General features: G+C 38.7%; 1 protein-coding gene across 1 annotated transcript; it reads right to left on the reverse strand.

The window, feature by feature from the left end:
* Window positions 1-6158: 6158 nt before the first annotated feature.
* On the reverse strand, window positions 6159-24862 carry LOC130704316 (gamma-aminobutyric acid receptor subunit beta-like). The gene is made up of 8 exons (XM_057525791.2): window positions 24718-24862; window positions 16899-16978; window positions 14114-14181; window positions 10762-10988; window positions 10576-10658; window positions 10037-10459; window positions 8979-9121; window positions 6159-6554 (listed from the first exon to the last, which is right to left on the reverse strand). The coding sequence occupies exons 1-8, from the start codon at window positions 24810-24812 to the stop codon at window positions 6222-6224; spliced, it is 1452 nt and encodes a 483-aa protein (XP_057381774.1). The 5' UTR covers window positions 24813-24862; the 3' UTR covers window positions 6159-6221.
* Window positions 24863-25351: the final 489 nt, after the last annotated feature.

Below are 25351 nucleotides of genomic sequence, written 5' to 3' on the forward strand. Positions count from 1 at the left end.
ACGTCACGCTCAACGCATAGAACTGTGCCTTTGCGATAGAACTTAGCATTTATAATGTCCACCAGCTCTATAACAACGTCTGCTGTATTCGAATTTCTATAGGAGGATTAGAGACTCGGCATCAAGTTATCACACGTTAAAAAAACGGCCAAATGAAACGGGGCTCAAATTTATGGCAGTTGCTCCTTATTCTTCCTTCGCGTCCAGCCTATTATTATCTGCTATCCGAAATGTACATACACACCATCGATATAAAAAAAGAAAAACGTGAACAAGATTGCTATAACCGGGTCGTTTGGGTTATTCTTTTGCTGGATATTTGCCGATCTGTCGTGGGATTGGATCGCCATGTTTCGCTATCAAATGAGAGCAAGAAACATATTCTATTTTGTGTCTATATGGAGGCTGAAAAGAATATCGTATACCCCCTCTCACATAAAAATATATAAAAAGACGTATAGACGCGTTGGATCTATCTTACATATAGACCGTCTTTATATATATATATATATATATACAGACGAATGATACAAAGTATATCCAACAGACCAGCAGGGGGAGGGGGGGGGGGTGGGAGATACATCGGATGAATTCATACGCTACATCACGCGCATCTCTTTTTTTATGATTTCGTTCTAGATTTTCTTATTATTTTTTTTTTTTCATTTATTCGCACATTATTATTATTTTTTTTTCTTTCTTTAGCAATAAAAACGACCGGTTTATTTCGATGTGAATATAAATATATTTTCTCCCCTTCCTTTACGTGCGTGTGTGTGTGTGTGTGTTTGTGTGTACGTCAAGATAAAATATAGTCGACCGTGAGCAGAAAAATGGCAACACACAAATGGTTTCCAATATCTTTGAGTGTGTCGCTGTCTCGTAATAGATATATACACGTTTCGATAGAGATATCTATTTTACTATATTTAAAAAAAAAAAATTGTATATTGGGTGGAAATGGGACATTGAACAAGGAGGAGGGCTATTTACGTGTGTCACGTGGAAGCTGAAGGATCCTCATTGAAATGAGGACAGATTTATGGATTATGTAAAACAATTGCTGATGTGTGTTTGTCCATTCTTTGAGTTCTTGTGGAAGAACAGGTGCATCTCCGACGTGTCTGCACTAATAAATCACTTGCAATTGGAGTTCATCATATACTTGAAACATTCCTAATGGGCTGACTCAACAAAAACGATGACACTCTCGGCCATCGTTTTATGTCTTCCTAGTTTGTCGTTAACGTAAAAGAATGGCACGTGTTAGCGCAAGTATAACGGCCATTTAGTTTGTTTCTTTTTCAAATTGAGTTTTTTTTTTCTGGCCTTATGGATATTTATATAGCCTCTTTGACGTAATAACATTGAATAGGCAAGAGGGCGGAGTCGATATATTTCTTGAGATAACCCTAAATATTGAGCGCTCCCAGATGCAGTTTCAGCGAGGTCTATACAAAGATTTATTGAGGACATTGTATACGTATATATGCGTACATATAACTACTCAAAACAATTTAAGGCAATTTCCTTCCTCTTCTTCAACTCGTTTTATTGTTCACAGCCTAACCTATAACCGTTTTCCCCTTTTTCTTGAGACATCAATCTTTATAGACTGTATTATATATATATAAACGGCAGAGAGTGTGTTCCTTCAAAGCACATTAGTTATATTTATCGTTAAAGTCGTCGCTTTCAACAAAAAAGTTCTTTTTGAAAAATATCTTTTAACGAAAAAAAAAAAAGGAAAAGTCTGGGGATATGAAAGACGCAATAAGGAAACCGAAAAGTTTACTACATCAAAAAAGGAAAAGTGATGCGTCTAGAGCGCAATACAGAAAAAAAGGCTTATTACACCGAGAGCATTTCACTTCAAAGAGTTTATATAGCAATCTAGAGTCATCCCTTTCACTTTCTTTCGCGGGTGGTAGAAAAGAATAGAAGGGAAAGGTCGTATCTTATTGGAGAGACCGGGGGGCCAACAACTCGTTGTCGCTTTATATATTCGCAGTCAGTGTTGTATACATCTAGGAATGCAGAACGTATATGAGACACAAAGCCATCAAAGGGAAACAGACGAAGATCTTTTTGGGCCTCTTTTGATAAAAAGGCAAACCCACTACTGTCATTGTGCATAGGGGTTTATAGAGAGGGACGTGGCACAATGGTGAATACATTTCGCGAACAATAGAACCAGAAAAAAAAGAATTCGAAACATCAGAAGAGGACCGATTGAAGACATGGGGACTCGATAGATTGTGGTGTGTGTTGTTAAAAGACATTTTTATATTACGTGATCTAGTTTGGAGATATGACAAATACTTTGGGGGATGGAGGGTTCTATTGAATAGAATTAACGTTCGTTTGATTGGGTTTTTGCTTTTGATTTCCTGGATCATGATTCAGGATGTTTTTCTTTTGTTTGATTGGCTTTTTTCTTTGTTATGCAAAACAACAAAGGTTGTGAGCCTGCTGTTTGTCAATTGAAAATCAAGCATCAATTAAGAGATTTGTTTGGATAGCCATTGTGGTTTATGGGTTTGTTCATCAAATCTTGCCATTCATAGATTCCAGTATCGGAATCAATTCGAGAAGTTCCGTATAATGGTTTCGCTCGTTTGTTTTCCACCATTGAACAAGAGCTCTTCGTTTATTTGAAATGAGGTCGCATGCAGGATTTGAAACGCATAGAAGGAGGCATTAAAAAAAGGAATTTTGATGACGCATTTTGAATAATGCTCGATGGGAAGAGGGTCCAAGAGTTTTGTTCAATTACCTATTTGAAAAAAAAAGAAAGGGTCAAGACGTCAAAGTCAATAAAATTTTTCATACGCACATAGCTATACATACGAATACATTATTTTAACAAATTCAAATGAAAGTAAAAAAAAACGTGAAACGTTCAGACTTTTAAAATAAAAATAAGAAAGAAACCCCCCACGACTCTTTTGAAATGTTTCGTGCTATATTATAAGTCCAGATGCTCTATATGCACGTCCGTCTCTATATCGACGCTACATATAGAGCCACTGGTTGTAGAGGGTGGGGGGGGAGGACTCGTATAATTCACGGAAAGCCTTTCGTCCTTTCGTCGCCGGTCGTTATTATATTGTCCGTTCTTTGCCTTGCATTCCCTGCTCTCTCTTGCTAAATAGCTTTTTCGTTCCATGTAACTTGCCCATATACAGTTCCAGTATATATATGTGTAGGACATAGGAGTGGGCGGAAGGGACCGCTTCACTATAGGCTATATCACAAAAAGAAAATCGTAAAGAAAATGGACGTGGGATAAAAGTGAACGACATCGCAAGCGACGGGAAGTTATTACCTTTTTCTTTTTTTTATTATTATGATTATTATTTCGGTCGCGAAAACGTATGCGTTGCTGATACGCATGCGCTGTTTTCTTAGCGTATGCATATTGCGACTGTGTTTGAGTTTGAATTTCAATTTGAAAAACATTGTACTTAGCCTTGTGGCTGTAAACGTTGAAAGAAAACGGGGGAAATACTTTGAAAAATCGTGTTGATGTTTATTATTATTATTTTTTTTTTCGGTGCGTTTATATTGAAAGCAGTCCAGATCGGTCATGATTACAAGGATTAGAAATCAAATCATCAATAATATGCATTTTACATATATAGTTTTATATATTCTGCGGTGCTGCCGGGGTTTCACAATAAAACAAGGGCGGGGTCAGATGAAAGAAGAAAGAAGCGATATAGTTGTGTATACATTTGTTTAAAAAAAAAAGAAAAAAAGAGTAACAGATGGGGGATAGGTCTAGAGGTGTGATGCAACGTGTGTCTGAAAAAAAGGAAATGAAATTCTTTTCGAGAACATAAAAAACATTGGACTTCATTTCCTCCCTCCGAAAGGTATTGGCCAATGTACCGTCGTGGGGGAGGAGGGAGCGAGATGAATGTCGTAACACGAGATCACGAAAAATCAAAAATACAAAACAAAGAGTATGAAAAGAAAACGATTTTTTTATGGATAAACGAAAATTAGGAAGTTGAGATTCGTCGTGGTGTGCCTCAGAGTATTTTTTTTACTGTTTTCATATTATTTTAGCCTATGGTATAGGTTACACACGACTGAGGAATGCTTGACCACAAGTAAAAACACACCCACACGAAAAAAAAACAACAAAAAACTGCCAAATTATCGGGTTTCAAAAACAGCAAAACACGATACACTCGGAGATCCCGCATAACAACGTACACACGAGACGTCACCAGCATCAGGTGCTGACAATATAAAACGATCATTTTAAACCAGATAAATTCATGTAGAATGTATACAGAATAGTTTTGCACATTTTTTTTTTTTTTTTGGTTTCAACACGAATTATAAATTATCTTTTTTAAATGAATCAAATCAACGCACTTCAATAGAGTATCGAAATTGGGGAGAAAAAAAAGGTGAGCATCAAGGCAAAAAAATTGTTTTGTTTTCTTTTTTTTTTCTGCTGAGTTATATATATATATGTATATAGATGTATATTAAAACTGGGCTGTGTTTAATAGATAACGTGCTATAGTCTTTTTTTGTTATTAAATTCCCGTAAAAAAAAAGGAAAAGAAAATGGCGTTGTCGCTTGTGCATGTTTAGAATTTGTTTGTAACATTATAGCAGGTGTGTCTGTGTATGTACGAGATCAATGGCGTCTTTTATATATATATATATATATATATATAATTGTTCGTGTGTTTCAATTGACTGGCGAGGGAGATAAGAATGTTGCAACAAAAATGATCGACACGAAATCAGAACGAGTGTTTTCGATATAACGTGAGTGACGCTGGAACGAGACCGCATTTGAGCATTGTACACAAGAACATAATGAATGAAACAATAACACCGCAACAACAAAAAAATGGTGTTTCTGACTGACCGAGATCGTTTGCATATGTAAAAAAAAAAAAAAAGGGGGAGATGGGGCGTACAAAAATGCGGCGCATTCAAGAATATCCTATACATGTGACTGAAAGGAGTTGACATGGTATGTACACATTATAAATCATATGCAAATATAGTCAATGAAATATTTGCAAATCATTAGATATAAATCGCGAGACCACGTATCGTCCGAACTTGGAGATCAATGTCGATGAATGGCGATAAACGCTAAAGTTTATCTGATCGCCAATTCGACATGAATCAAATATTCACTTGATAAAACAAAAAAAAAATGAACGTTACACTGACTGGCTGTTTCCTTATTCAACAAGCGATTCTTTTTCCTCTCAATATTCAAAACGAAAAACAAATCAAAATCGAACTGAAACTCTTTGCGCTCGAACGTGTCGCTGGCGACACTTAAAAGAAAACAAAACAAACGTTAATGAGTTTCGTTTTTCTTTTCGAATATCGCGAGCACCAAAAAAAAAAAAACGAGGGAGGAAATGAAATCAAAAGACGCCCAACGTTGTGTATTTACGGGGAAGAAGGAAAACAAAAAAGAAAGAGCTGAAGAGCAGGCAATTGGCTCTTTTCTATTTGTTGTTGACGACCGAAAGACAACAACAACTCGATTTACGTCGATCGATTGGCGCTAGAAGGGGGTTGTGAGCAATCGGAGAAAGAAGTTTTGATCGAACGCTGAGAGCATTCAGGAACAAAAACAAAAAACAAAAACAAAACAAAACAAAAAAAGGGTATAAATAAATAAAGCCACTAAACTACGCCAGTGTCAACTTGTATATCGTATAGACCAGTCACACAGACGATGCGGATCAAACCGGCTTGAAAAATTCATTTGCTTATAAACGAGATATTCCCGAACGCTGGGAGCTGTTTCCGTGCGAATATATAGGCGTCGTGGCGTGATTAGAAATCGACTCGCTCTAGCCCATTTCAGGCACACGCTCGATCCTATTTTATTTTTTCCCCCTTTTTGTTGTGTGTATACGTTGTGTGTGTACTAATTTGTTGATTGAATGAAAAAAAAAAAAAAAAGAAAAAAGACAAGCCTTTGTTTGGAATCAACAAACCCTGCCTTCGTTTGTTTTTGCACTTCTTCGATTTAGTTTGTCCAATTTGAATCAGCCCGCCCTTTTTTTTTTTATCAAAGCTTCTTATTCCATACACGGAGACGTTATACATATTTAAAAAAAAAAACACACACTGGACAGCAGCGCAAAGGATATTTTTTGTTTGAATTTATAAGCGTGTGTTAGGCCTTGGGGGCAATTTAAAAAAAAATGAAGATATTATCATTACGACCTGTCGATGTATTCGAGGTCGTCGGCGACGACGTCAGAGATATGCAGGTAGATGATCCAGTACATGAGATTGAAGCAGATGAAGCAAACGGGGAACACGACGCGCGAATACTTGTCGATGTCGGACGGCGTGAAGCCGTAGAGTTTATTGAGATCCTTGCCGGGCGGGATCATGACGGCCGTCGCTTCCTCGTCGATCCGCGGACCGTTGATGATCATGCTGTTATTGACGACCGCTTGGCAGCCGACAGCCGACGGCATCGCATGTCCCGATGTTTCGTGAATCGGCATCGCCTTGCCGTGCGGACCCATGAGGAATCTCACCTCCTGTTATTTTATGTTACAGGTAAAATAACGAAAAAAAAAAATGAAATTATTTAAAGATACGCATTCACCAATATCATTTCGATTAGTTTAAAGACAATCGAGATAGAAAAATAAAAATAAATAGCTGTCATCCTACAGTGTTTTCCGGTTGTATCCCGCAGTGATGTTGGAGGTGAAACGAGACACAGTTTATCGTAGGATTGCGGGAGTGAAGGATCGTTAACGTGTGCTGCCAGCTCCCGCCCCCTCCCCCCGTGGCCAAACACACAAAAAAATGAAAACTGATCCCTTTTTGCGTGTGTGTGTGTGTGTGTGCGTGTTATGATGCCATTCGTCTTGGTCTAAACATGACACAGTTAGCAAGGTTTCTTTCATATAGAATCTTTTAATCCACGGCCGCCATGTTTCATTAACATGTTGCCTATTCGAGATAGAAAATTCTTGCGTTTTGCTTGCTTTTCTTTTTCTCATTTCGTATTGCCATTTGATACTCGTCTGCGTTTACCGTACACCCACGACAGCGCAGAGAAAAGGGACGCATTGAGCGATCGACGTGTGTGCGTCTTCTTCGTCTGCGAGATGATTTGTCTTGCGCAATGGGGGAAGAGAAAGAGCCGCAGTAAAAGAGAAATCATCATCGCTCATATGGGAACGTGATAGTCATACATTCATGTGGGTAGTATGTGTGTGTGTGTGTGTGTGTGTCTCATGTGTTAAAGACGGATGACATCCTTTTGGCCGCGGGTGGCCGGATAAGTACATTTCTGCGAATGGATGAAAAGAAAGCAAAGAAAAGAAGAAACGCATGCGTTCCAGTATGCAACCTAATGGGTTCCTATATGCGACGCAGCAAAATGATTAAATGCCGCATTTATTTCGTTTTTATATGTCGCTATGTTTCGTTTTGTTTTTGTTTTTGCTTTTGCTTTCGGCCCAACGTGGTGCCACGCATCCGCGGTTTTATGCGTGGCGATCCTTCAGTTTTTTTTTTTTGGCGATTCATCATTCGCGAAATTCCAACTGGAATGCGGATATTGAACTTATTTCGAGAGCTCCGTTTATATATATATATATATATACAGCTAGTGTAACTGTTTAATGAGTGGATGTATGGGAAAGGAAACGTTCGTAGGGCCATTAGCAGATTGGCAAAAAGAAGTTCTTGGTATGAAACAAAAAAGATCAACATTACGCCGCTCGTATAAAGTTACTCTTATACCTGGAACCACTCGCATGCAGTATAGTTTGGGGATATTTTTTATTAAGCTATAAGTGCAAAGCCTTTCTATACAGTTCAAAGTTGGGAACGCATTGGAATTTTTAAGGCTACACTTCAAGTGGTCCATTTCGTTTGTTTCAATTTTCATTCGCTCTTGTTCTATTTAAATCGCCCTCGTCATTCAAAACCTCTTTTTTTTTTTGTCCCAAAATATTAATTGGTCTACATTAGAAGCCCCATACTTCTGCCAGCACACTTTGCTCGCGTATTAGATTATAATGAATTAGTCCCATGTATGCCAATGGCTAAACGTCTTCTGCCAAGTTCAGTTCTAACCCCGTTTTCCAGTTAATGGATTTGCATCACGATGAAAAGGAAATGGGATCTTTTAACATCAACAACGATCAACGTGTACATTCGTTTGCATTATTAGATTTATATGCCTAAGGAGAAGCAGCTCGAAATGCGAAATTGAAGCCGTGCTGTCGTCAAATGCAAATGAGTTATCATCGAACGTCGTAACGGACAAAATGCGCTTCACCAAAGGAATAAAAGAAAGAGGAAGGATCTTTAAAATTTGGCATTCCTCTTTGCCATTTGAAATAGCTTTCAATCATCTATAGATAAAAAAAAATAAAATAATAGGACAGGCAATATAAAATATTGGCTTAAAAACCCTTTTTACATATCGCTCGTTTTATACAAACGGCGCAAAAGAAAAATGAACGTGGTTCACATTATTCGCTGTAAACACGATGACTTTCTTGTAGCATTTCTCTTCAGCAGCACCCTGCCGAATAATAAAAAGAAGAAAAAAGAAAAAAAAAAAAAAAAAAAAAACTTGACTGCATAATCGAACAGTTCCGAGTGAGACATGAGAGTCGCCGGGAAATGTTACGGATGGGATATTACACACATCTCGCATATATCTGTAATATGCACTATGCGTATCTGTGACGTTAATATTCTTTTTCTTTTTTGTGTGTGTGCTTTCAATTGTGTGTAGACGTATTTACAGTTATGACACTATTCTCAGTCGCGCATTATAACAGGGCCATTTCTGTTTCTCCCGATTTTTGTTTCTTTCGAGATCTTGTAAATGGCACTACATTCCTGTCGTATATACCGTCGAATGGAAACGCTTTGTCTAATATTTGTGTGCATAAAAAAAAAAAGAAATGCGAAGTGTGGCTGTTTGTTTTTACCGTCTGTCTGGGAGCGTGCTCCATCTCCGCATCTAAGGCAACCGTCACCGTCTTCTTCCGGCTCTCGACCAACTTCTGCATCATCTGGTACTGCGTCTTGCGTAGGCGAATCCTCTTCTCGACGTAGCCCACCGTCGCGTACTCTGTTGTTTTTTAAAATAAAAAAATTCACATTTTTTTTTTTTTGTGTGTGTGTGTGTGTGTGTTATCGCTGTGTAGTACCATCAAGAAAGGATTATATACGATGTGGACACGTCTTGCATAACCAGTTTGTGAGACAAAGATTAAACATGTTATTTAAAAAAAGAAAAGAAAAGGGGGAGATAATAGGATTTGAAATGATACGCGTGAATATGTTGGCAGTGCCATGATAAAAATGCATTTGTGTAATCGAGCCGCGTCTCAGTCTAACTGTTAATGCGTTCAATCCCATATATATATATATGTTACTATACATGTATAAGTAACGTCTACAATAGTAGTGTCTAACACATATATATAGATCTTAATATTATATATACATTCCGGATGGGTAGACGTGAACAGGAAGAGGAGGATATCGCGCTAGACGTCACTTTTTATTTGGTGCTTGCCTTTTGGCTATCCCTACGAGCACACAGCCCACCCACCCAACATCCCACCAAAAAATAAAGAAAAGAAAAGCGGAATAAAGCTGAAAGGAAGCCGGAAGTATGGCTGATGATGCCACTGATGGAAAAAAAAAAAAATAAAACAACAACGAGAGAGAAAAACGAAAGGAGACCGTGATGCGTAGGGCGCAGAGGACGGACTATTTTTTTTTAATTTTTTTTGTTGTTGTTGTTGTTGTAAATAATACATTAGTATAAATAAGAACTACACTATATATCTCTCTAAGATGATTCATCGTGACTGAGGGACGCTAGGGAGTGGGCCCCTTTTATTTTATGTAGCGAGCCTTCTGATTTCCTAATGAACCCAACGTATACGATCCCTTCTTCTATTATAGACGATGTACAGGGCGCATCAAGTTGATGAGCGCACGTTTCAATTTGAAGCAAGCGTTTGTGTGTACGTACCTAGTAGAGAAGCGAAGACCATGACGAAGCACGTGCCGAGGAAAATGTCAATCGATTTGACGTAGGAAATCTTGGGCAAGGCAGCGTTGGTGGAGGACATGAGCGTCGTCATGGTCAGCACGGTGGTGACGCCGAGGGAGACGCGGGCTGGCGTTGCGGCCCTGTTGAGCCAGAAGGAGACCCACGAGATGATGACAATCAAGCCGGACGGTATGTAGATTTGGATCAAGTAGTAGCCCATCGAGCGGACAAACTGGATCTCCAGCGACATTCTCGAATAATTGCCTGTCGTTAATACTTCGACTCGATAGCCTTGCCGATAGCCGAGCACGTGAAATTGCGGCAGTTGGACATCCGGAGAGACGGCCACCGCTTTCTTGCCACCCAGCCAATGGTAAGTGATCTCACTCATGGCGAATCCAACTGAATGAAAGACATTTTTTTTTTTTTTTGCGTCAAAATCAATTGATTGTCTTACGTGAATGGGAAGGGGGCGGGGATTTAAAAAAAAAAAGGGGGGGGGGCAATCAAACACTTACAGCTTTCGATTTCAATGGAACATAGTTGACGATCCATCGGGAAGTATTGTAGATTCATCGGACACGAAGCCGTGATTGTCAGCCTGTATTTAAAAAATGGAATATGTGTGTGTGTGATATACTTCTTGAAACAGAAATCCATTGTGTGTGTGTGTGTGTGTGTGTGTGTGTGTATATATACCTTACCTGATGCTCCGATTGATTTCGCCGAGATGAGAAATGCGCAGAAACTCGTTCGACGTCGTTGCCATGTGAAGGTAGCTGGATTTTTCGTTGGCGAAGAACGTATCGGGCACCCAGATGTTCTTGAGGTACTCGGTACTGACCATGATCCGCTCGACGCCCGGCAACGGAGCGAATGACAAACGGGGGTCCTTCCAGTACTGCCGGAAGTAGAAATCCGTCGTGAAATCCTGTCTTATTCAAAAAATCAAAATAAATGTATTTGAAACATTTCGATATACTGTAGTACATGGGTTATATGCAATGACGTTAGGGTATCAACCCTACATAGACCTTTTTTTATATATATATATTTCAAATGACGGTCTGTTTATATTATACACACGATGTACTCTGTTGTACACTTTGCTGGGGGATGGCTGGTGTCATGAATAAATCTGTGGATATCGTGGCACTGCCTATCGATTGGGCCTGGCCATTCGCCTGCGGCATTCAAAAAGCACTCGAAATATTGGTACAACAACACCATAGGTCTATATATACGTACAATATTGCATATATACGCAACCCATCCATCATCACGGGATACATCAAACTTATTATTTCTCGATGTTGTTGTACGCACAAAATCACGACATCCATTTTTTTTTTGTTTTCATATATGTTCACGTGAAATATAATCCCCCCCCCCTCCTCCCTTCCATCATATTTGAATATAGAGACCACTATTCTTTTTTAATATAGTATATGTATATGTAAATGCACCTTTCTTGGACGGACTGGCACGTGAGATGGTTTGAATCGAGATTTACGACGATAATTATTTACAGGATCTTTTTGCAGAGTACGTACCACACTGCTGTCGTCGAAAACAAGTCGTGCTCGCATATAACGTGGACAGCGCAATAACATATAATAGGCGTAGATCTATCCTATTTCATTCTAATGTTCTACGTCGTTGACTGAGCCATTTACAGAGATAAAGGTCGTGCTGTACTATATATGTAGAATTGCATTACACATCAGCTGATCCGCTCTATACGAATAATTCATGCGCACGCAGTTGTCCCCTTCTATACATACATATATATATCTGGGTCTTATATATCTAGGGTGCGTTTAGATATACTCAGGTGGCACGGAGGGGGGGGGGGGGGAAGAAAAAGGGAGTTGCGAAAAGGCTTATATTTTCTTTTCATTTTCTTCAGAGGATTATAAGTTTTGCAAGAGTGCCAACGCTGGTGTATATCTACGTCTAAGTGTGCGGGGTTGTTTACTGTTTAATTGGCAAGTTTGGATATGGCGTGCAAAGTGCAGGTTGGATCTATATATATTCTCCGAGCATAGCGAGCGTAGTTCGAAACGAAACAAAAAAAAAAGGAAACAGCAGCCATCAGGGCTTTAATGTATAATACCATTCCGAATAATGAAAGAAAGAGGATTTTCCGATATGCGATTTAATGTAATGCCATTCGGCTTTTAGTCAGAGCTTTTTTTCTTTGATTGAATTAATTGTATGAGGCCTTTATAAACAGTGGGAATTGGTTTACATTGATATCCAATTTTATTAGATACATTTGACCAGTCTCCCGTCGCTTTTCACGCGTCCAGTATCAAATCAAGCCGCTGTTTGGGACTGCGCTTTGGCAAGGCTAACATATTTTTCTCAAACGAGATCGCATTTCCGAAATACCTTTTACCTATATACAGTACATACTGTATAGAAGGGCTAAACACACAGACACGCGCGAGGATCATTCTAATACATCTAACGTTGCGCCTTGTGTGTACATAGCTGTTATGATATCAACACTTTTTTTTATGGATCTATGTACAACAGCCCTTGAAACGTAATATTATCTCTCTCTCTCGCTCTTGTTACATTGTTTATATAGACATATGAGGCTATATAGTGTCAGGTGATTGTCGTGTTACACTCGAATAATGAAACTCTGTCCTACTCTAAATCAGATTTCATTTTTTTTCCCCGCTAAGATTTCTGATGAATGGACATAGCATCTGGATGTGCATAGATTTCATGTAAATGTAATGCTGTTCGTAAAGCATCAATCGATAACCGGAAGCAGTCAGTCAACCGCACAGCTTCCTCACGTACCTAGCAAATCAAAGCTCTTTTGTTTAGTCTGATATATACAGTACTTCCCTTCATTCGTCTTTCCTATTTCTCCTGCACCCCTTTTTAACTCGAAGCAAAAAATGTAATCACCAAGCTCTCTCTATATATAAAGTTGTAAGACCGTCTTGTCTAATTACCTTATATACCGTATATATATTTTTTTTCTACTGAAAAACTAACAGCCCCAAACCCGCAATAGATACGTGCCTTTGTACACATATATAGAGGCTGTTGCTACATGTACCGTACGCCGCACCGCAAACAATATATAATAGCCAGTAAATAGAGAACAACATCAAGATATCCCTTAAAAGAGAAAGAAAAATAAACAACAAGAAGAAGACTACATAAATCGGCTATTCTTCCTTTTTTTTTTTTTTGATGCTACACATACGCTTTGTTATATTCCTCTCCTTTTTTTTTTTAATCCTACACTCTCTTTTGTGTTAGATAGACGTTCCTGCGTGTTGTCCCTCACAGCCATCTTACGAAGGGGGATTTAGCCTTATAGATGGCGTGACGAAACGCGGACGCGTGCTGCCCATTAAACAACTCCCAGCAGCAATCTCTCGCCCATACTTTCCTATATAGCTCACATATATAGGAGGCCAGCAAGGAACTCATCAGCTCATTCTTTTTTTTTTCTCTCTTCTTTTTGAAAAAAAAAAAAGCAAAGAGTTGTGTATATATATATACAGTATATACATACAAAAGGGAAGCGTATATATGAAAGCCGAGGTTTTTTTTCGGAGGTGGGGGGGGGGGGGCTATATAACTCTACAAGATTTATCTTTTTTTTTTTTTGCAGACCGCAGCAGCAAAATAATACAAGGAAGGCAAAATCAGTATGCTGGACTCAATGGTTTCTCCTGACTTTTTACCTCTTCGGTTTTCGAGTGTGTGTGTTTGAGGGAGCTTGTTTTATTTTTTATTTTTTCTAAATAGAGACGTATAGATAGACGAGAAAGAGAGAGCACGTATACGTATAATAGGCTAGATTGTGATGTGTGTGGTGTTTATAGATGATTCGTTTATCTGTGTTTGTGTGCGAAAAGGTTCGCCTTTGATGATTGGGCGTATTCGTTTTTTTTTTGGGGGGGGGGGGGGGGAATTTAATGAACCGGGCAAAAAAAAAAAAAAAAAAAAGCAAACACGGTTGTATAACAGACCTTTTTTAAAAATGTCATTTTGTGGTTAATTCGGGGAATTTAAAATTACCATTTGAACTTCGGAGACGGAGCTGATACTGATGATGAACATGGTGACGCCGACTTCAACTGGTGGTCCTATTTGAAAAAAAAAGAAATATACAAAAATATTCTCATTAAAAAAAAGTGGGGGGAGGATTACACATTTGAAAATAACGAACGAGACATCAAAGTCGTGCATTCAACGAAACCCTTGCCCATATTTTTTTTTTCTGATGATGCATTCCTGATTCAGGAAAGCCGCTTATTATATTCTCGTCTAGCTATATATATATATATATTATCATGCGGGCACAGCATTATCTGGTATGCTTTTCCCCAATTACAGCTCGCGTTAAACTTTACTTTCTTACCCACATACGTACAGATCGGACGTTTTTAGCAATCAGTTCAACAGAGCACATCAATAAAAGTGTAAAGAAAAAAAAAAGATTCTTTGTAAAGCCGAAAAACTTTGCTGTGGCAATCTTCGGTGAGCGTCTGTTGACCTTTCTACTGTTCGACATAAGCCGTTCTTATATATATAAGAAGCTATAAAACGGGATACGGTGTGCTGTATGATCACATCGTTAAATGCAACGGGAGGAGAATACATAGATTATTAAGCCAATAGCAATTTTTCTTTTGTTGGCAAAAGTAAAAAAAAAAAAAAAAAAAAAAAAAACCTCCCCCCTTCCCCTTTTTTAATACTTGGGGCTGCCTGCTGTTTGTTGATGTCTGGCTATTAATTGCCGAGAAGCTTTAATATTATCACAGCAATCTTTGTAGTTGTTATACTCGCCCTTTGATATATGAAAGCTTATACGTATACATCCTCTTTTCGCTGTGTAACAAGGAGCGAAGAGGAGAAGCTTTTCATTAAACGTAGACCTCTGTGTGTGTGTGTGTGTGTGTGTGTGTGCAGATATGACAAATGTATAGAGGCAGAGATCAATCTATAAGTAGTAAAAAATATATATATAAAAATAGCAATGAAATACGATTCATCTATTCGTTGCCCTTGGCCACTTCAATGATGCGGCCCCTTTTTTTTCACAAGCAAAATCGGACAGCTTAGAAATGTTATAGCTGTTATCAACTACGCACACAACTTAACTTCCCTTTTTTATTGGATTTATATCGTATAGACTACATATTGATACAAATATAGGGCGTGTGGCTCTCACTACGGGATACCAAACGGGGTCTCACAGCTTAAAAGCCGGTAGCGAATGCGAGAGACCACCGTATCGATTTTTGTCGAAGCTAGACTGTAACATACGTGTGTGTGTCTCTGTGTGTGCGTACAGAGTCTTTTGCGGCTTGCAGCTATATATACCATCGCAGCTCCGTGACCGCTGTGTACTGTACAAACAACACGCGAAAAATAATCTAAACCGATCCATATTATAAACGTTATGTACACACTCTCACACACACACACACACATACACACCTACGTATATACAGTGTCTATATAATATGTATATACGGTGTGTCCGACAGAGGGGCGTTCAAACCGCGTCGTATTCTCCAGCGAAAATCGTTATGTATTAAATATGTATAGGCCTACATATACTGAGATTGTTTGTATGGCTAAACAAATGATCGATACATTGAGGTATACGCAAGATAAACGTGAATTTGCGTGCCTAGTAAAAACACCCAGTGTGATGAAATTTCGTTTTGTTTAAACTGGATGTTTTAAAGCGCTGAGAATGTAAGCCCGTCCATGTGCCAGTGGCATATAATTTGTTTTTTTTTTGTCTCATTTTGTTGTTGTTATGTTTCATCTTTTTTCTTGTTTGTGTGGGGGTGGCGTAAACGAAAGGAGGATGGCCATCCCCCCTCCCCTTGTTATTTGATCAATATCGGCCAGCTCTATGCTTTGCTATTCTTTTCGAAAATTCAAAACACTTGACGCAAAGAATGGGTTTACGACGAGGGACAGAAACGAGCGCTTACACTTGATAACTTAATCCATCTTTCAATCCTAGACAAAATGATCCGTTTAATCCAAGAACATGTGCAGAGGGCGGGAGTGTAGTCACCTCTTTAATGCCAACTAAAATTTCCAGCTTTGTTTTATTATCTTACGTCGCAAGATTCACATCCATTAGGCGATTTAGAAAAAGGACAGTCGTTTGTCGGCGCCATCTCTTTTTCAATTATTTTGTTTTTTCCCTCTTTTCTCTTCTCCTTAGATGTACAATCTCTTTTTTTTGCGTGGAAACTTCACGAAAGCTTCTATGCTGCATATAAAAATTTAACATAACACAGAACGTAGCAGAACAATATTCGCGACTATCTCGTTACAAATAGACGACACAGCACTCGGGCTTGTCTCCGGCTTTTCATAATATATGATATACGTCTGTCATGTGTGTGTGTGTGTGTAGACACTCTTCAATGTCTAAATGGAATAATACATAAGAAATCTCCTTGTTCTAGTAAGACTCGTCTTATTTCTAAAAACACACTTGCAAATGTATCCAAGTGTATAGTCTGAAATGCTTTTGATCTAGCTGCTGCAGACTTTTTTTTTTTTGTATGTGTATGTGTGTGTCTGCAATATATAATAAAGTCAGCATACAATTATATGCAACGCGTTGACTAGACTGCGTCGGTTGTGGACAGTCTGCATCGCACAGAACGGAAGGGGACATTTCAAGTGTGTAATAATAATTATGCGCATAAATGCAAAATAATATAACTACTGGAATTTTGATGTGAGTCAGAGGCAAAGAGTACACCAGGATATGTATAGAATGGAATATAAAGATGAATAAATCATATGGAATCGATTCAGAACTTACCGCCGTAATTAGGTCTGACGCGTTTGTCGTAGCCGCGCTGCAGCGAGTCGAGAATGGCCGTCACGTTGTTCTGGATCGAACTGCAACAATACAAAAAACATTCTAACATTTACACACGGATAATAAGTATGTTACATTTAAAAAGAACATTCATTCGTCAAACCTTGCAAGTTAAAGACTCATCGAATCGAATGAAACAGAAAATTTGTACATCCTTTTTTTTAATTCTAAGAAAGGAGATAGCCTTTCTCCTATATAGACTCTTTTATATATTCTTTATGTTTGTGATGTTGTCTATACTACATCGATAGGATAGATCTATATGACCACCCTTCATGTAAAGTATATATACACGCGTCTGTGCTGTCCGATGGCTATCCACTTTCGAAATGATTATATCTCGACTGTATATCCCCAGCCGGGGAAAATGGCCTCACGCGTTCATGTCTAACATGGCAGACAGCTAGATGTAAATCTCTCTCTCTCTCCTTTTTTTTTTTTTTTTTTTTTTTTTACAGATTGGACAGCACGATATATAGCGAAAGAAGCCTATTCTATTTCTGTTTAGATGCACGAGATCTGATTCTTTTACAGTCCATTTCTCTTGCCCGTGAATATCGTTCCAATTTCGGCCGCGTGCTCCGTTCCTCTTTTTTTTTAAATTTTCGTGATCGCCTTCCTTCACAGATATTTAGATTGTCCGTGTGTCTGTTGGTCTGTGTGCAGAGCATTTAATCGGTGTGTAACTCATAGAAGATACTGTGCTAATTCTTAGACGATGATGTCATACACCCTTTTGATAATGTTTCATTTCATTCACAATTTTTAAAATGGGATGCTCATTAAGTTTTTTTTGTGATTAGAAGCTTGTCGGCAGTGAATAGGATAAAACTAAAGGCCATTCTTGGAAAAGGATGTAGGATTACGTGACGATAGTCTAATGATAAAAAAACGGCTCAATTGGCTACTTTGATTCAATGGGACCTACTTCAAACCAATAATCACTTGTATGAATGTGAAGTACCTCCTTTCAAAGGGATAACAATCATTCTCTCTATCGAATTATAAAAAAAAATAAAAAAAAATAAATTGCGATGCGTCTGTTGACAATGGGACGCCATGTACTCGAACGTGCGAACGGTCCCATTGAAACAGAACAAGTGAAAACAAGTGCAGCTTCAAAAGCTTTGTTCCTCTACAAAGAGAAATGTGTGTGTAGAAAGTTTTCACGGCCGAACGCGATGTGACCGTACAAAACCGCGGAAAGAAAAAAAGAATACGGCCAAAATCCAATATGTATCACGTCAGGTGACAAAAGGCCTGTGCCTTTTGTGAAACGGCAATGGAATCACCTAACACTTTGTGATTGAGCAAAATCTGAAAAAAAGACATGCGGGAAGCCGAAGGAAATGAAGCTGAAGAAGATTGATGTCAAACTGGAAATTGAATCGCATTGTTGTCGTAGAGACAGTTTAAAACGGTTTGACATCGATGCCATTTCGGCAGGTCTCTATCCAAGCAAAATTTCAAACGTTACAACTGAAAAGAGAAGTGAGCTAAGCAAAGAAAAACGTTTCGAATCCACCCTATTTGATGCGAGGCTTTTTAAAAACTCGTCGTGCATGTTTCGGTGTATATAGTCTGCATTCTCGAGAGTCACCAGAGCAACCAGCCAGCTATTTCTGATTGCAATTTTTTTTCGTTAGGCGTTGCTGTGACAACTTATAGTCTTCCCGAGAACGATTGAACGTGAGCTAAATGTATTTCATATGTGAACGTATGTAGCTGCTCTACTGTCAAACGAAAGAGGTTCATTGCAGCCGTATATGCAAATGAAAAAGACCTTTAGGTGGAAATGATGATCACCTATGTTTATTGTGACATGCCTATACACAAGTAAAGCTCTTTCAATTCAACATAGGAAGCTCATATCTCTTTTTTGTTTCATCTGATCACATCGACGTGTTCATCCTTCGTTTATAAGATTCGGAACATTGAGAATCCATCGATTCCGTGTACGAAAAAAGGGCATGTTGACAGGCTGCTGGAACTCGACGCTACGTGCACTATATATAAAGAAGCGGCCATCAAGAGCAACATTGATTTCTATATTATGGGCTATACATGTGTATAGACTGCGCCATCAATCGACCAACTTGATACAGACAACAGCTGCTGTTTGTCTCATTCTCATCACATCCCCGTCAAGCGAAAAGCCTGCCGTCCAGCACATCAGCGAGCAATCAAGAGATGTAATATATGAAAATGTTAATTTATATTGGCACAAAATGAAAGGAAAAGTATTGAACGGCCAAAGACATGCAGTGGCTCCATAGCCATAACGTCAGATGCGTATAAAAACTGTATTTATACGACGCCATCAAACGTGTTGCAACGGTGGGGCTCAAGTGTTTTGTTCGTACATCAACAATTGATTATGTTTATATGCGCGAAAAGATGTAGTTTCAATGTCAGAGGCTGTTTACGGTATGACTAACGTCACGAGGAGCGTTTAGGGCCGATGTCGGTGCACGTTAATGATGCTGATTAGACGTTACAAGATGAATGATGCGAAAGAATTGTTAGACGTTTAGCTGTTGCCTTTTTTTTAAATCAGCTCGCAATAAATGGCTTTATTTCTACAGCATTTCGCTTCCATTTTCAGCTTTTTGCACATATGAGTAAGTCAATTCAATTCAGTGATACGTTCTAGTCGAATCGGAAATGTCATTCGATTGAAAGACGAATCGAGTTAGATCGTTGGCGATCTAATTACAAATGCTCCCGCAGTGAGATACATATATGTTCCTTTTGCCCCCGCTTTTAGCACCAACCATTTTTTTATTTCCTGTCGGGTTGTTTCCGGTTTTCACGCCGGCCCGCTTCAGTCCGGATGTACAGATTTAGACAGATGGCCTCAGGGTCTGGCCCTCCAAATATATACAACCTTCGTTTTGTACGTGTTTTCTTGTGTAACATGCGTTTTCGTGCGTAACAGAACGCCGAGTGATGCAACTCGCATTCATATCCACACGTTACGTCGATGGTTATGTAACAAAGCTTTCGTCCGATCCGGTTTTGCAGCAGAACTCATATAGCTTTAAATATGAATTAGAATTGTTAGCCCCCCTTTTATGCTATCCTGTATATTACCCCACCCCTATATAGCTTATATACGTGCACGAATAAATCTTATTCCCATCTGAGGTTTGTCACTGACAAGGATATCAGCCAATCCAAGTCCTTGATTTGTAGCCTCATGTACGTGTTTGGTGGAAGCAAGAAGATTGATTTGCACACATAGATGCAAAATTATACGCACAAAAGACGCAATTCTATTCAAACCAAGTACATAAAGGAGAAGAGTTATTACGTTGTATCAATCGCGACGTGTATAACATTAGAGAAAAATGGCCGTTCAAATTCAAAAGGAACTTTTGTTTTGTTTTTTTTTGCAATGGGACGTAGTACAGCAAGTACAGCATAATAAGTCGCGTGTTAATTGAATCTATTCAACTCCTTGATTTATTTCAAGTGCAAATTTTGTAGCTCTTTCAATTGCGCCTATCCATCGTCCTGTTTATACTCAACACCAAAACACTTCTCTTCTACACATGTGTGGAACAAAAGTAAATGTTTATAAGAGAAACTTAAACTGTAAAAGGGCAACAGCTGATGCAGCTACATATATTTATACATGAGATTCCATCTCTCCCCTCCCCCCACCTCTTTTCCTTTTTGCTTCTTTGCTGTGACTCTGATGTCTGTGCGAATGATGGGGCGCAAAAAATGGCTGGGCCACAACTGTCGTCCGATCGATCAGCTCACACACATAACGTGGCTGGCTGCTCTCGTTTATATTTATTATATTATTTCAATATAAATATATATATATATATGTTCAGGCTTTGTTTTTTTTTAAATATTATATGTATATCTGAGCTGTTGGATACCAAAATCGGAATAAGCGTTCGTCGATTAGAAGTGGTTTCATCGAATTCCAAGTTCTAAGTCTTCTTTTGGGTTGCTAAAGAAATAGATATGCATAAAAGGGAAGCGAAAAAAAAAAAAAATGTTTATGTAGAAACGTTTGAGATCAAAAAGAAAATCTCTTTTTGAATGTCATATTGTATTTCAGAACTTGCCGCACACTACCCCGAGTAGGTTAACATTCATTTTGATGTTTGCCACCTTTGGAATTGAACGCATATACAAAAGATTGACTCTTACACACCCACACACCAACAAACAGCCATTCGTTTCTTTTTTCTTTTCTTTTCTTATTGGCCAATTCGTTGGCGTTCACTTGAAATCCCGACAGTCCCCTTTAGTTTAAAGGAAAAAAAGAAAAAGAGGGAGTTAAAAGGTCGAACTTTGAAGTATCTCAAATCAGCAACAACTCTTTCTTTCTCGCTCTAACGCGCAGACTTTAAGGCGACTGTCGCTAGCCACTCTTTTTCGATAGCTTTGTCCTCCCTCCAAAAAAAAAACACACTGAATAAAATGCCAAGACCCTTTCTATATATATAAAAACATTTCAAGTGTATTGTTGTAACGTTTTGTTGTTTGTCTTTTTTTTTTTCTCTCTTTTCCTCGCTCTTACCTCAAACTGAATGACCCGTACAGAACAATCGGCTCTTTTGTTTTGAAAGAAAAGAACCCCGGTCCTTTTTTGATGATGTTCTTTGTATCTATAGGATTTTGCTTATTGACGCGCTCCTTTCTGTTGTTTTCGGCACTTTGCTTCGATCTTTCGCTTTTCGCTCGTTCTTCTTTAAAAAAAAATAAAACGGAAAAATAAAAATGGTTTTTAAAGTTATCCCCGTTGTATTTACACGAGACGTCAAAGTCCCAACGTCGGCAGACGGGTTTGCGGATGAACGCCACCAGCGTGAACTGCGTGTTCTCGGCTGCAGCAAGAAAAGCTGGGTCTAGACCCGAAAAAAACAAAGAGAAAACACAAAACAAAACTCGAAACTACTAAAGTGCAGTTTGACAGTTTCCATTTTGAAAAGATCCTTTTTTAGTTTCGTTCAACCGTCGACATTTCAACTGACGTCTTGTTTATAGCTTTCCAAAGGCGATTGATTTGCGCTCCCCTACGCCGTATAACTTTATTTATATACGAACATAAGACTTAAAAAAGGCCAATTAAGTTAAACGTTAAAGTGCGTCCTTCATCCTCGTATAAGGCCCAATTCATTTTTTTTTTTCTTTTTAAATTTCATGTTGTTGTCGTCATGGAAGTAGTTGGAAACCGGCAAAACTTGTATGAATTTCCTAGACAACCCACTCGACTTTGCCGGAAGCTTTTAACCATTACACAATCATCGTATGCACAGTTTGAATTGAATAACGTCTATAGTACAAGAGTTGGGCGAAGAAATAAAAAAAAAAAAAAAAAAACAGGTCGATGAAATCCACACACACACACACACACACATCCTTCAGGACAGCAGTTGCCCTATATTAGGTATATTGACGAAGTCTCCTTGCAAGACGAGACGGAAAGGAGGGCTCTGGCGGCAAAAAAAAAATCGATATAAAGGCGGCAGCTGTAAATATCCTATACTACATTTATATATATATATATACGTATATATACAGTATAGTATAAAAAAAAAAGAAAGAATGGTGATGTGCTTGGGACTGGTGCGAACTTGCGCTCTCCAATCCTCCTTCCAATAACACATCCCTCCTCTTTTTTTTTTTTTTTTTTTTTTGTTTTGTTTCTTATAGATAAAAGAAGGACTCTTGCGAGGTCAACACATCAGCGTCACATACTATATATAATGGATATACCTATAAAGAAAAGAAAAAAGAATAGAACGATATAATAGTGACGCTCAGCCGAGCAATAACCAAACAATGTGTAAAGCCATCAACATCTAAATGTATCGATTCTATCCCATTTTTGTGTGTGTGTGTGTGTGTTTGTGTGTGTTAGGGGATGTTGAAAAATTCAGGGATAGAGTCTACACGATACGTAAAAAAAAATGAAGGGGGATAGGGAAATAAATTTAAAAATAAAAATAAAAAAGAGAAAGGGTGATGATATCAGATTTAAAGCGTCTATTACAGAAAAGAAGGGCGTGACGTCTGGCAAAACGACTTGATATTTTCTTGTATGACAGCCGGAATAATGATGCTGCCACACACGCCCTATATGCAGTTGCCTATATGTACAGTTGGGAGAAGGTTCGGTTTCGGTTCGAATGCCTCGTTACATTAGACGACATCACGAGAGTGTGAGATGATGTGTCCCTCAGCTGCATCTAGCAGCATGCGACATTGCGGATGTGGTCTATAACACACGCAGAGGGCAAAAAAAAAAAAGGGAGGGGAGGTGGGAGGGGGGGGGGCTATACAGAAGTTATGGCCATCGAGCTGTATGTATCGAGTTCTGTGCACACCATTCCAAAAAGACAAAAAAAAAAGGACTTTCTTATTTTGTGTATGTGTGTGTGTGTGTTCCAATCCATTTGACACGGCCAAGGTCTTCATTTCCTCGTGAATCGATAAATAGAGACGATTGACGTTTGAGATATTGTAACAATCAAGGCTGTGCACGTACATATATGGAACCTCTCTTTCAAGTGAGTCGCGTCTGCGAATTCATTGTGGGCCGCCATCAAACTCTTTGATTACGTCTCATTCGTCTCCATTAACAGCTGATGAAGCAATCAACCTATGGGATATTCGATGTCCCTATACGCAGTTGATGTAAACTCAATTTCTTGTTTTGTTTTTCTAATCAAAAGAAATATTTTAAAGAAATCCCTCCTTGTTTTGTTTTTTTATTATTATTTTTGTTTCTCTCACATCATCAATTTGGCTAAAGCGCTGTCGACAGCAGCTTTAATAAACACGCAGGCTGTGTGTGTGTGTGTGTATATTTATCAAGTAAAAGAGGGCGTTCTAGAACACGTATAAACGACACGTTTCGAAAGTGGACGACAGAAACAGCCACCCCCCCCCCCCTTCCTTTTTATTTTGTTTTTTTTTCTTTGTTTTAATAAACAAAAGAAAAAAAAGATTTGAATTCCTTATATTTAAATTTCCCGCGTCAGATAAATAGCCTATTTACGAAACATCAGAAGAGTATGAAGATTGTGTTTGCGTGTGCCAACCACCAGGGCGAGCAGTGTATAGAAAAGAGGGAAATGGTCCTTCTATCCTTTTCAGCGTGCGGGAAAACTATAAAGGCAGCGTGAGCGATCAATGAAAAGCAGCTCGACGCCCGACGGCTATCGCAGCAAAAGCAATACCACAGCCCTGTGTTATATATGCATAGTGCATTTTTCTCCATGTAGAATAACATTTACCACTGATTTTGAATCTGATGTAAACACCATTTTTTTTTTCTTTTCATTTCTGGAACTGGGTGTTAATCGACGTTCAAAATTAAAGTTAAATATTTTGAAAAAAAAAAAGAAGATATTGAAACTATGGCAGCGGACATGTCGATGGAAAATATGGGAAATAAAACACAGGAAAGAGCACAAAGAAAAGAGAGAGAGAGGGAGAGGGAGAATAACAGAAAGAAGATTGGATCGTAGCCAACACGGTGGCGCTGTGCAAAAAAGGGCCACGATATATGACCGCGCATATCTATGTAGATATAGATCCTCCGTGTTTAATAAACGGGCAAGTCTAGAGACACCTCTACTCAACAAACATATACACACGATCATAGCTATTTCTTTTTTCTATTCATAAAAGAAATGAAATTGAGACTTTTGCTTTCATCACAATCGTCTTTCTGGGGACAAGTAAGCACACGACGTAACACCAAATTAATGTGAGGGTGGCAGCTTACCTAACTGAAGCGTGTGATTGGCTGATGAGTCTCGGTTCCAAAATGGCCAGTATCACGAATGCCAAGAAGGCCATGACACTGTTGTCGTTGATCATTTTATGCGTTTTTCTTTTCTTTTCGTAATGTGCACAACACTTTCACGCTCAAGTTCCTTATAGAATTTTATGTTTGGATTTGTTAGGCCACACACACACAGACACACACACGTACAAACAAAACAAAAAATGGGTTGCAAAACAGAAACTGTCACTCCCTTTTGGCGAGATAAAAAAAAATGGTTTATACGGTTCCTCTTTTTTCTCCCTTTTGCTGTGTGACGGTGTGTGGCACGTCTCTGTATATATCTGGGTGACCCGGATGAAGGATATTATATGCTGGATGAGCTCTCGAGAGAAAGAAAATGAGTCGAAACGTCTAGTGACGATGGGATGGCGACACAAACGTGAAAAATGCCTTGTTACACTCTCGTCACACGAGCCACGATAGCGAAACCCTCAGGCCTTTTAATATATATATATATTTCTTTTTTTTTTTTTCACTGAAATATATATCTATCTATCCGGAATCGGATGAAGGGTTTTCGCTCTGGCTGTCACTTTTTGTTTTGTTTCGTGTTGGGGAAGTTGGCTAGTGT

This window comes from Daphnia carinata, chromosome 8 (genome assembly GCF_022539665.2).
Source record: "Daphnia carinata strain CSIRO-1 chromosome 8, CSIRO_AGI_Dcar_HiC_V3, whole genome shotgun sequence".
Lineage (NCBI taxonomy): Eukaryota > Metazoa > Arthropoda > Branchiopoda > Diplostraca > Daphniidae > Daphnia > Daphnia carinata.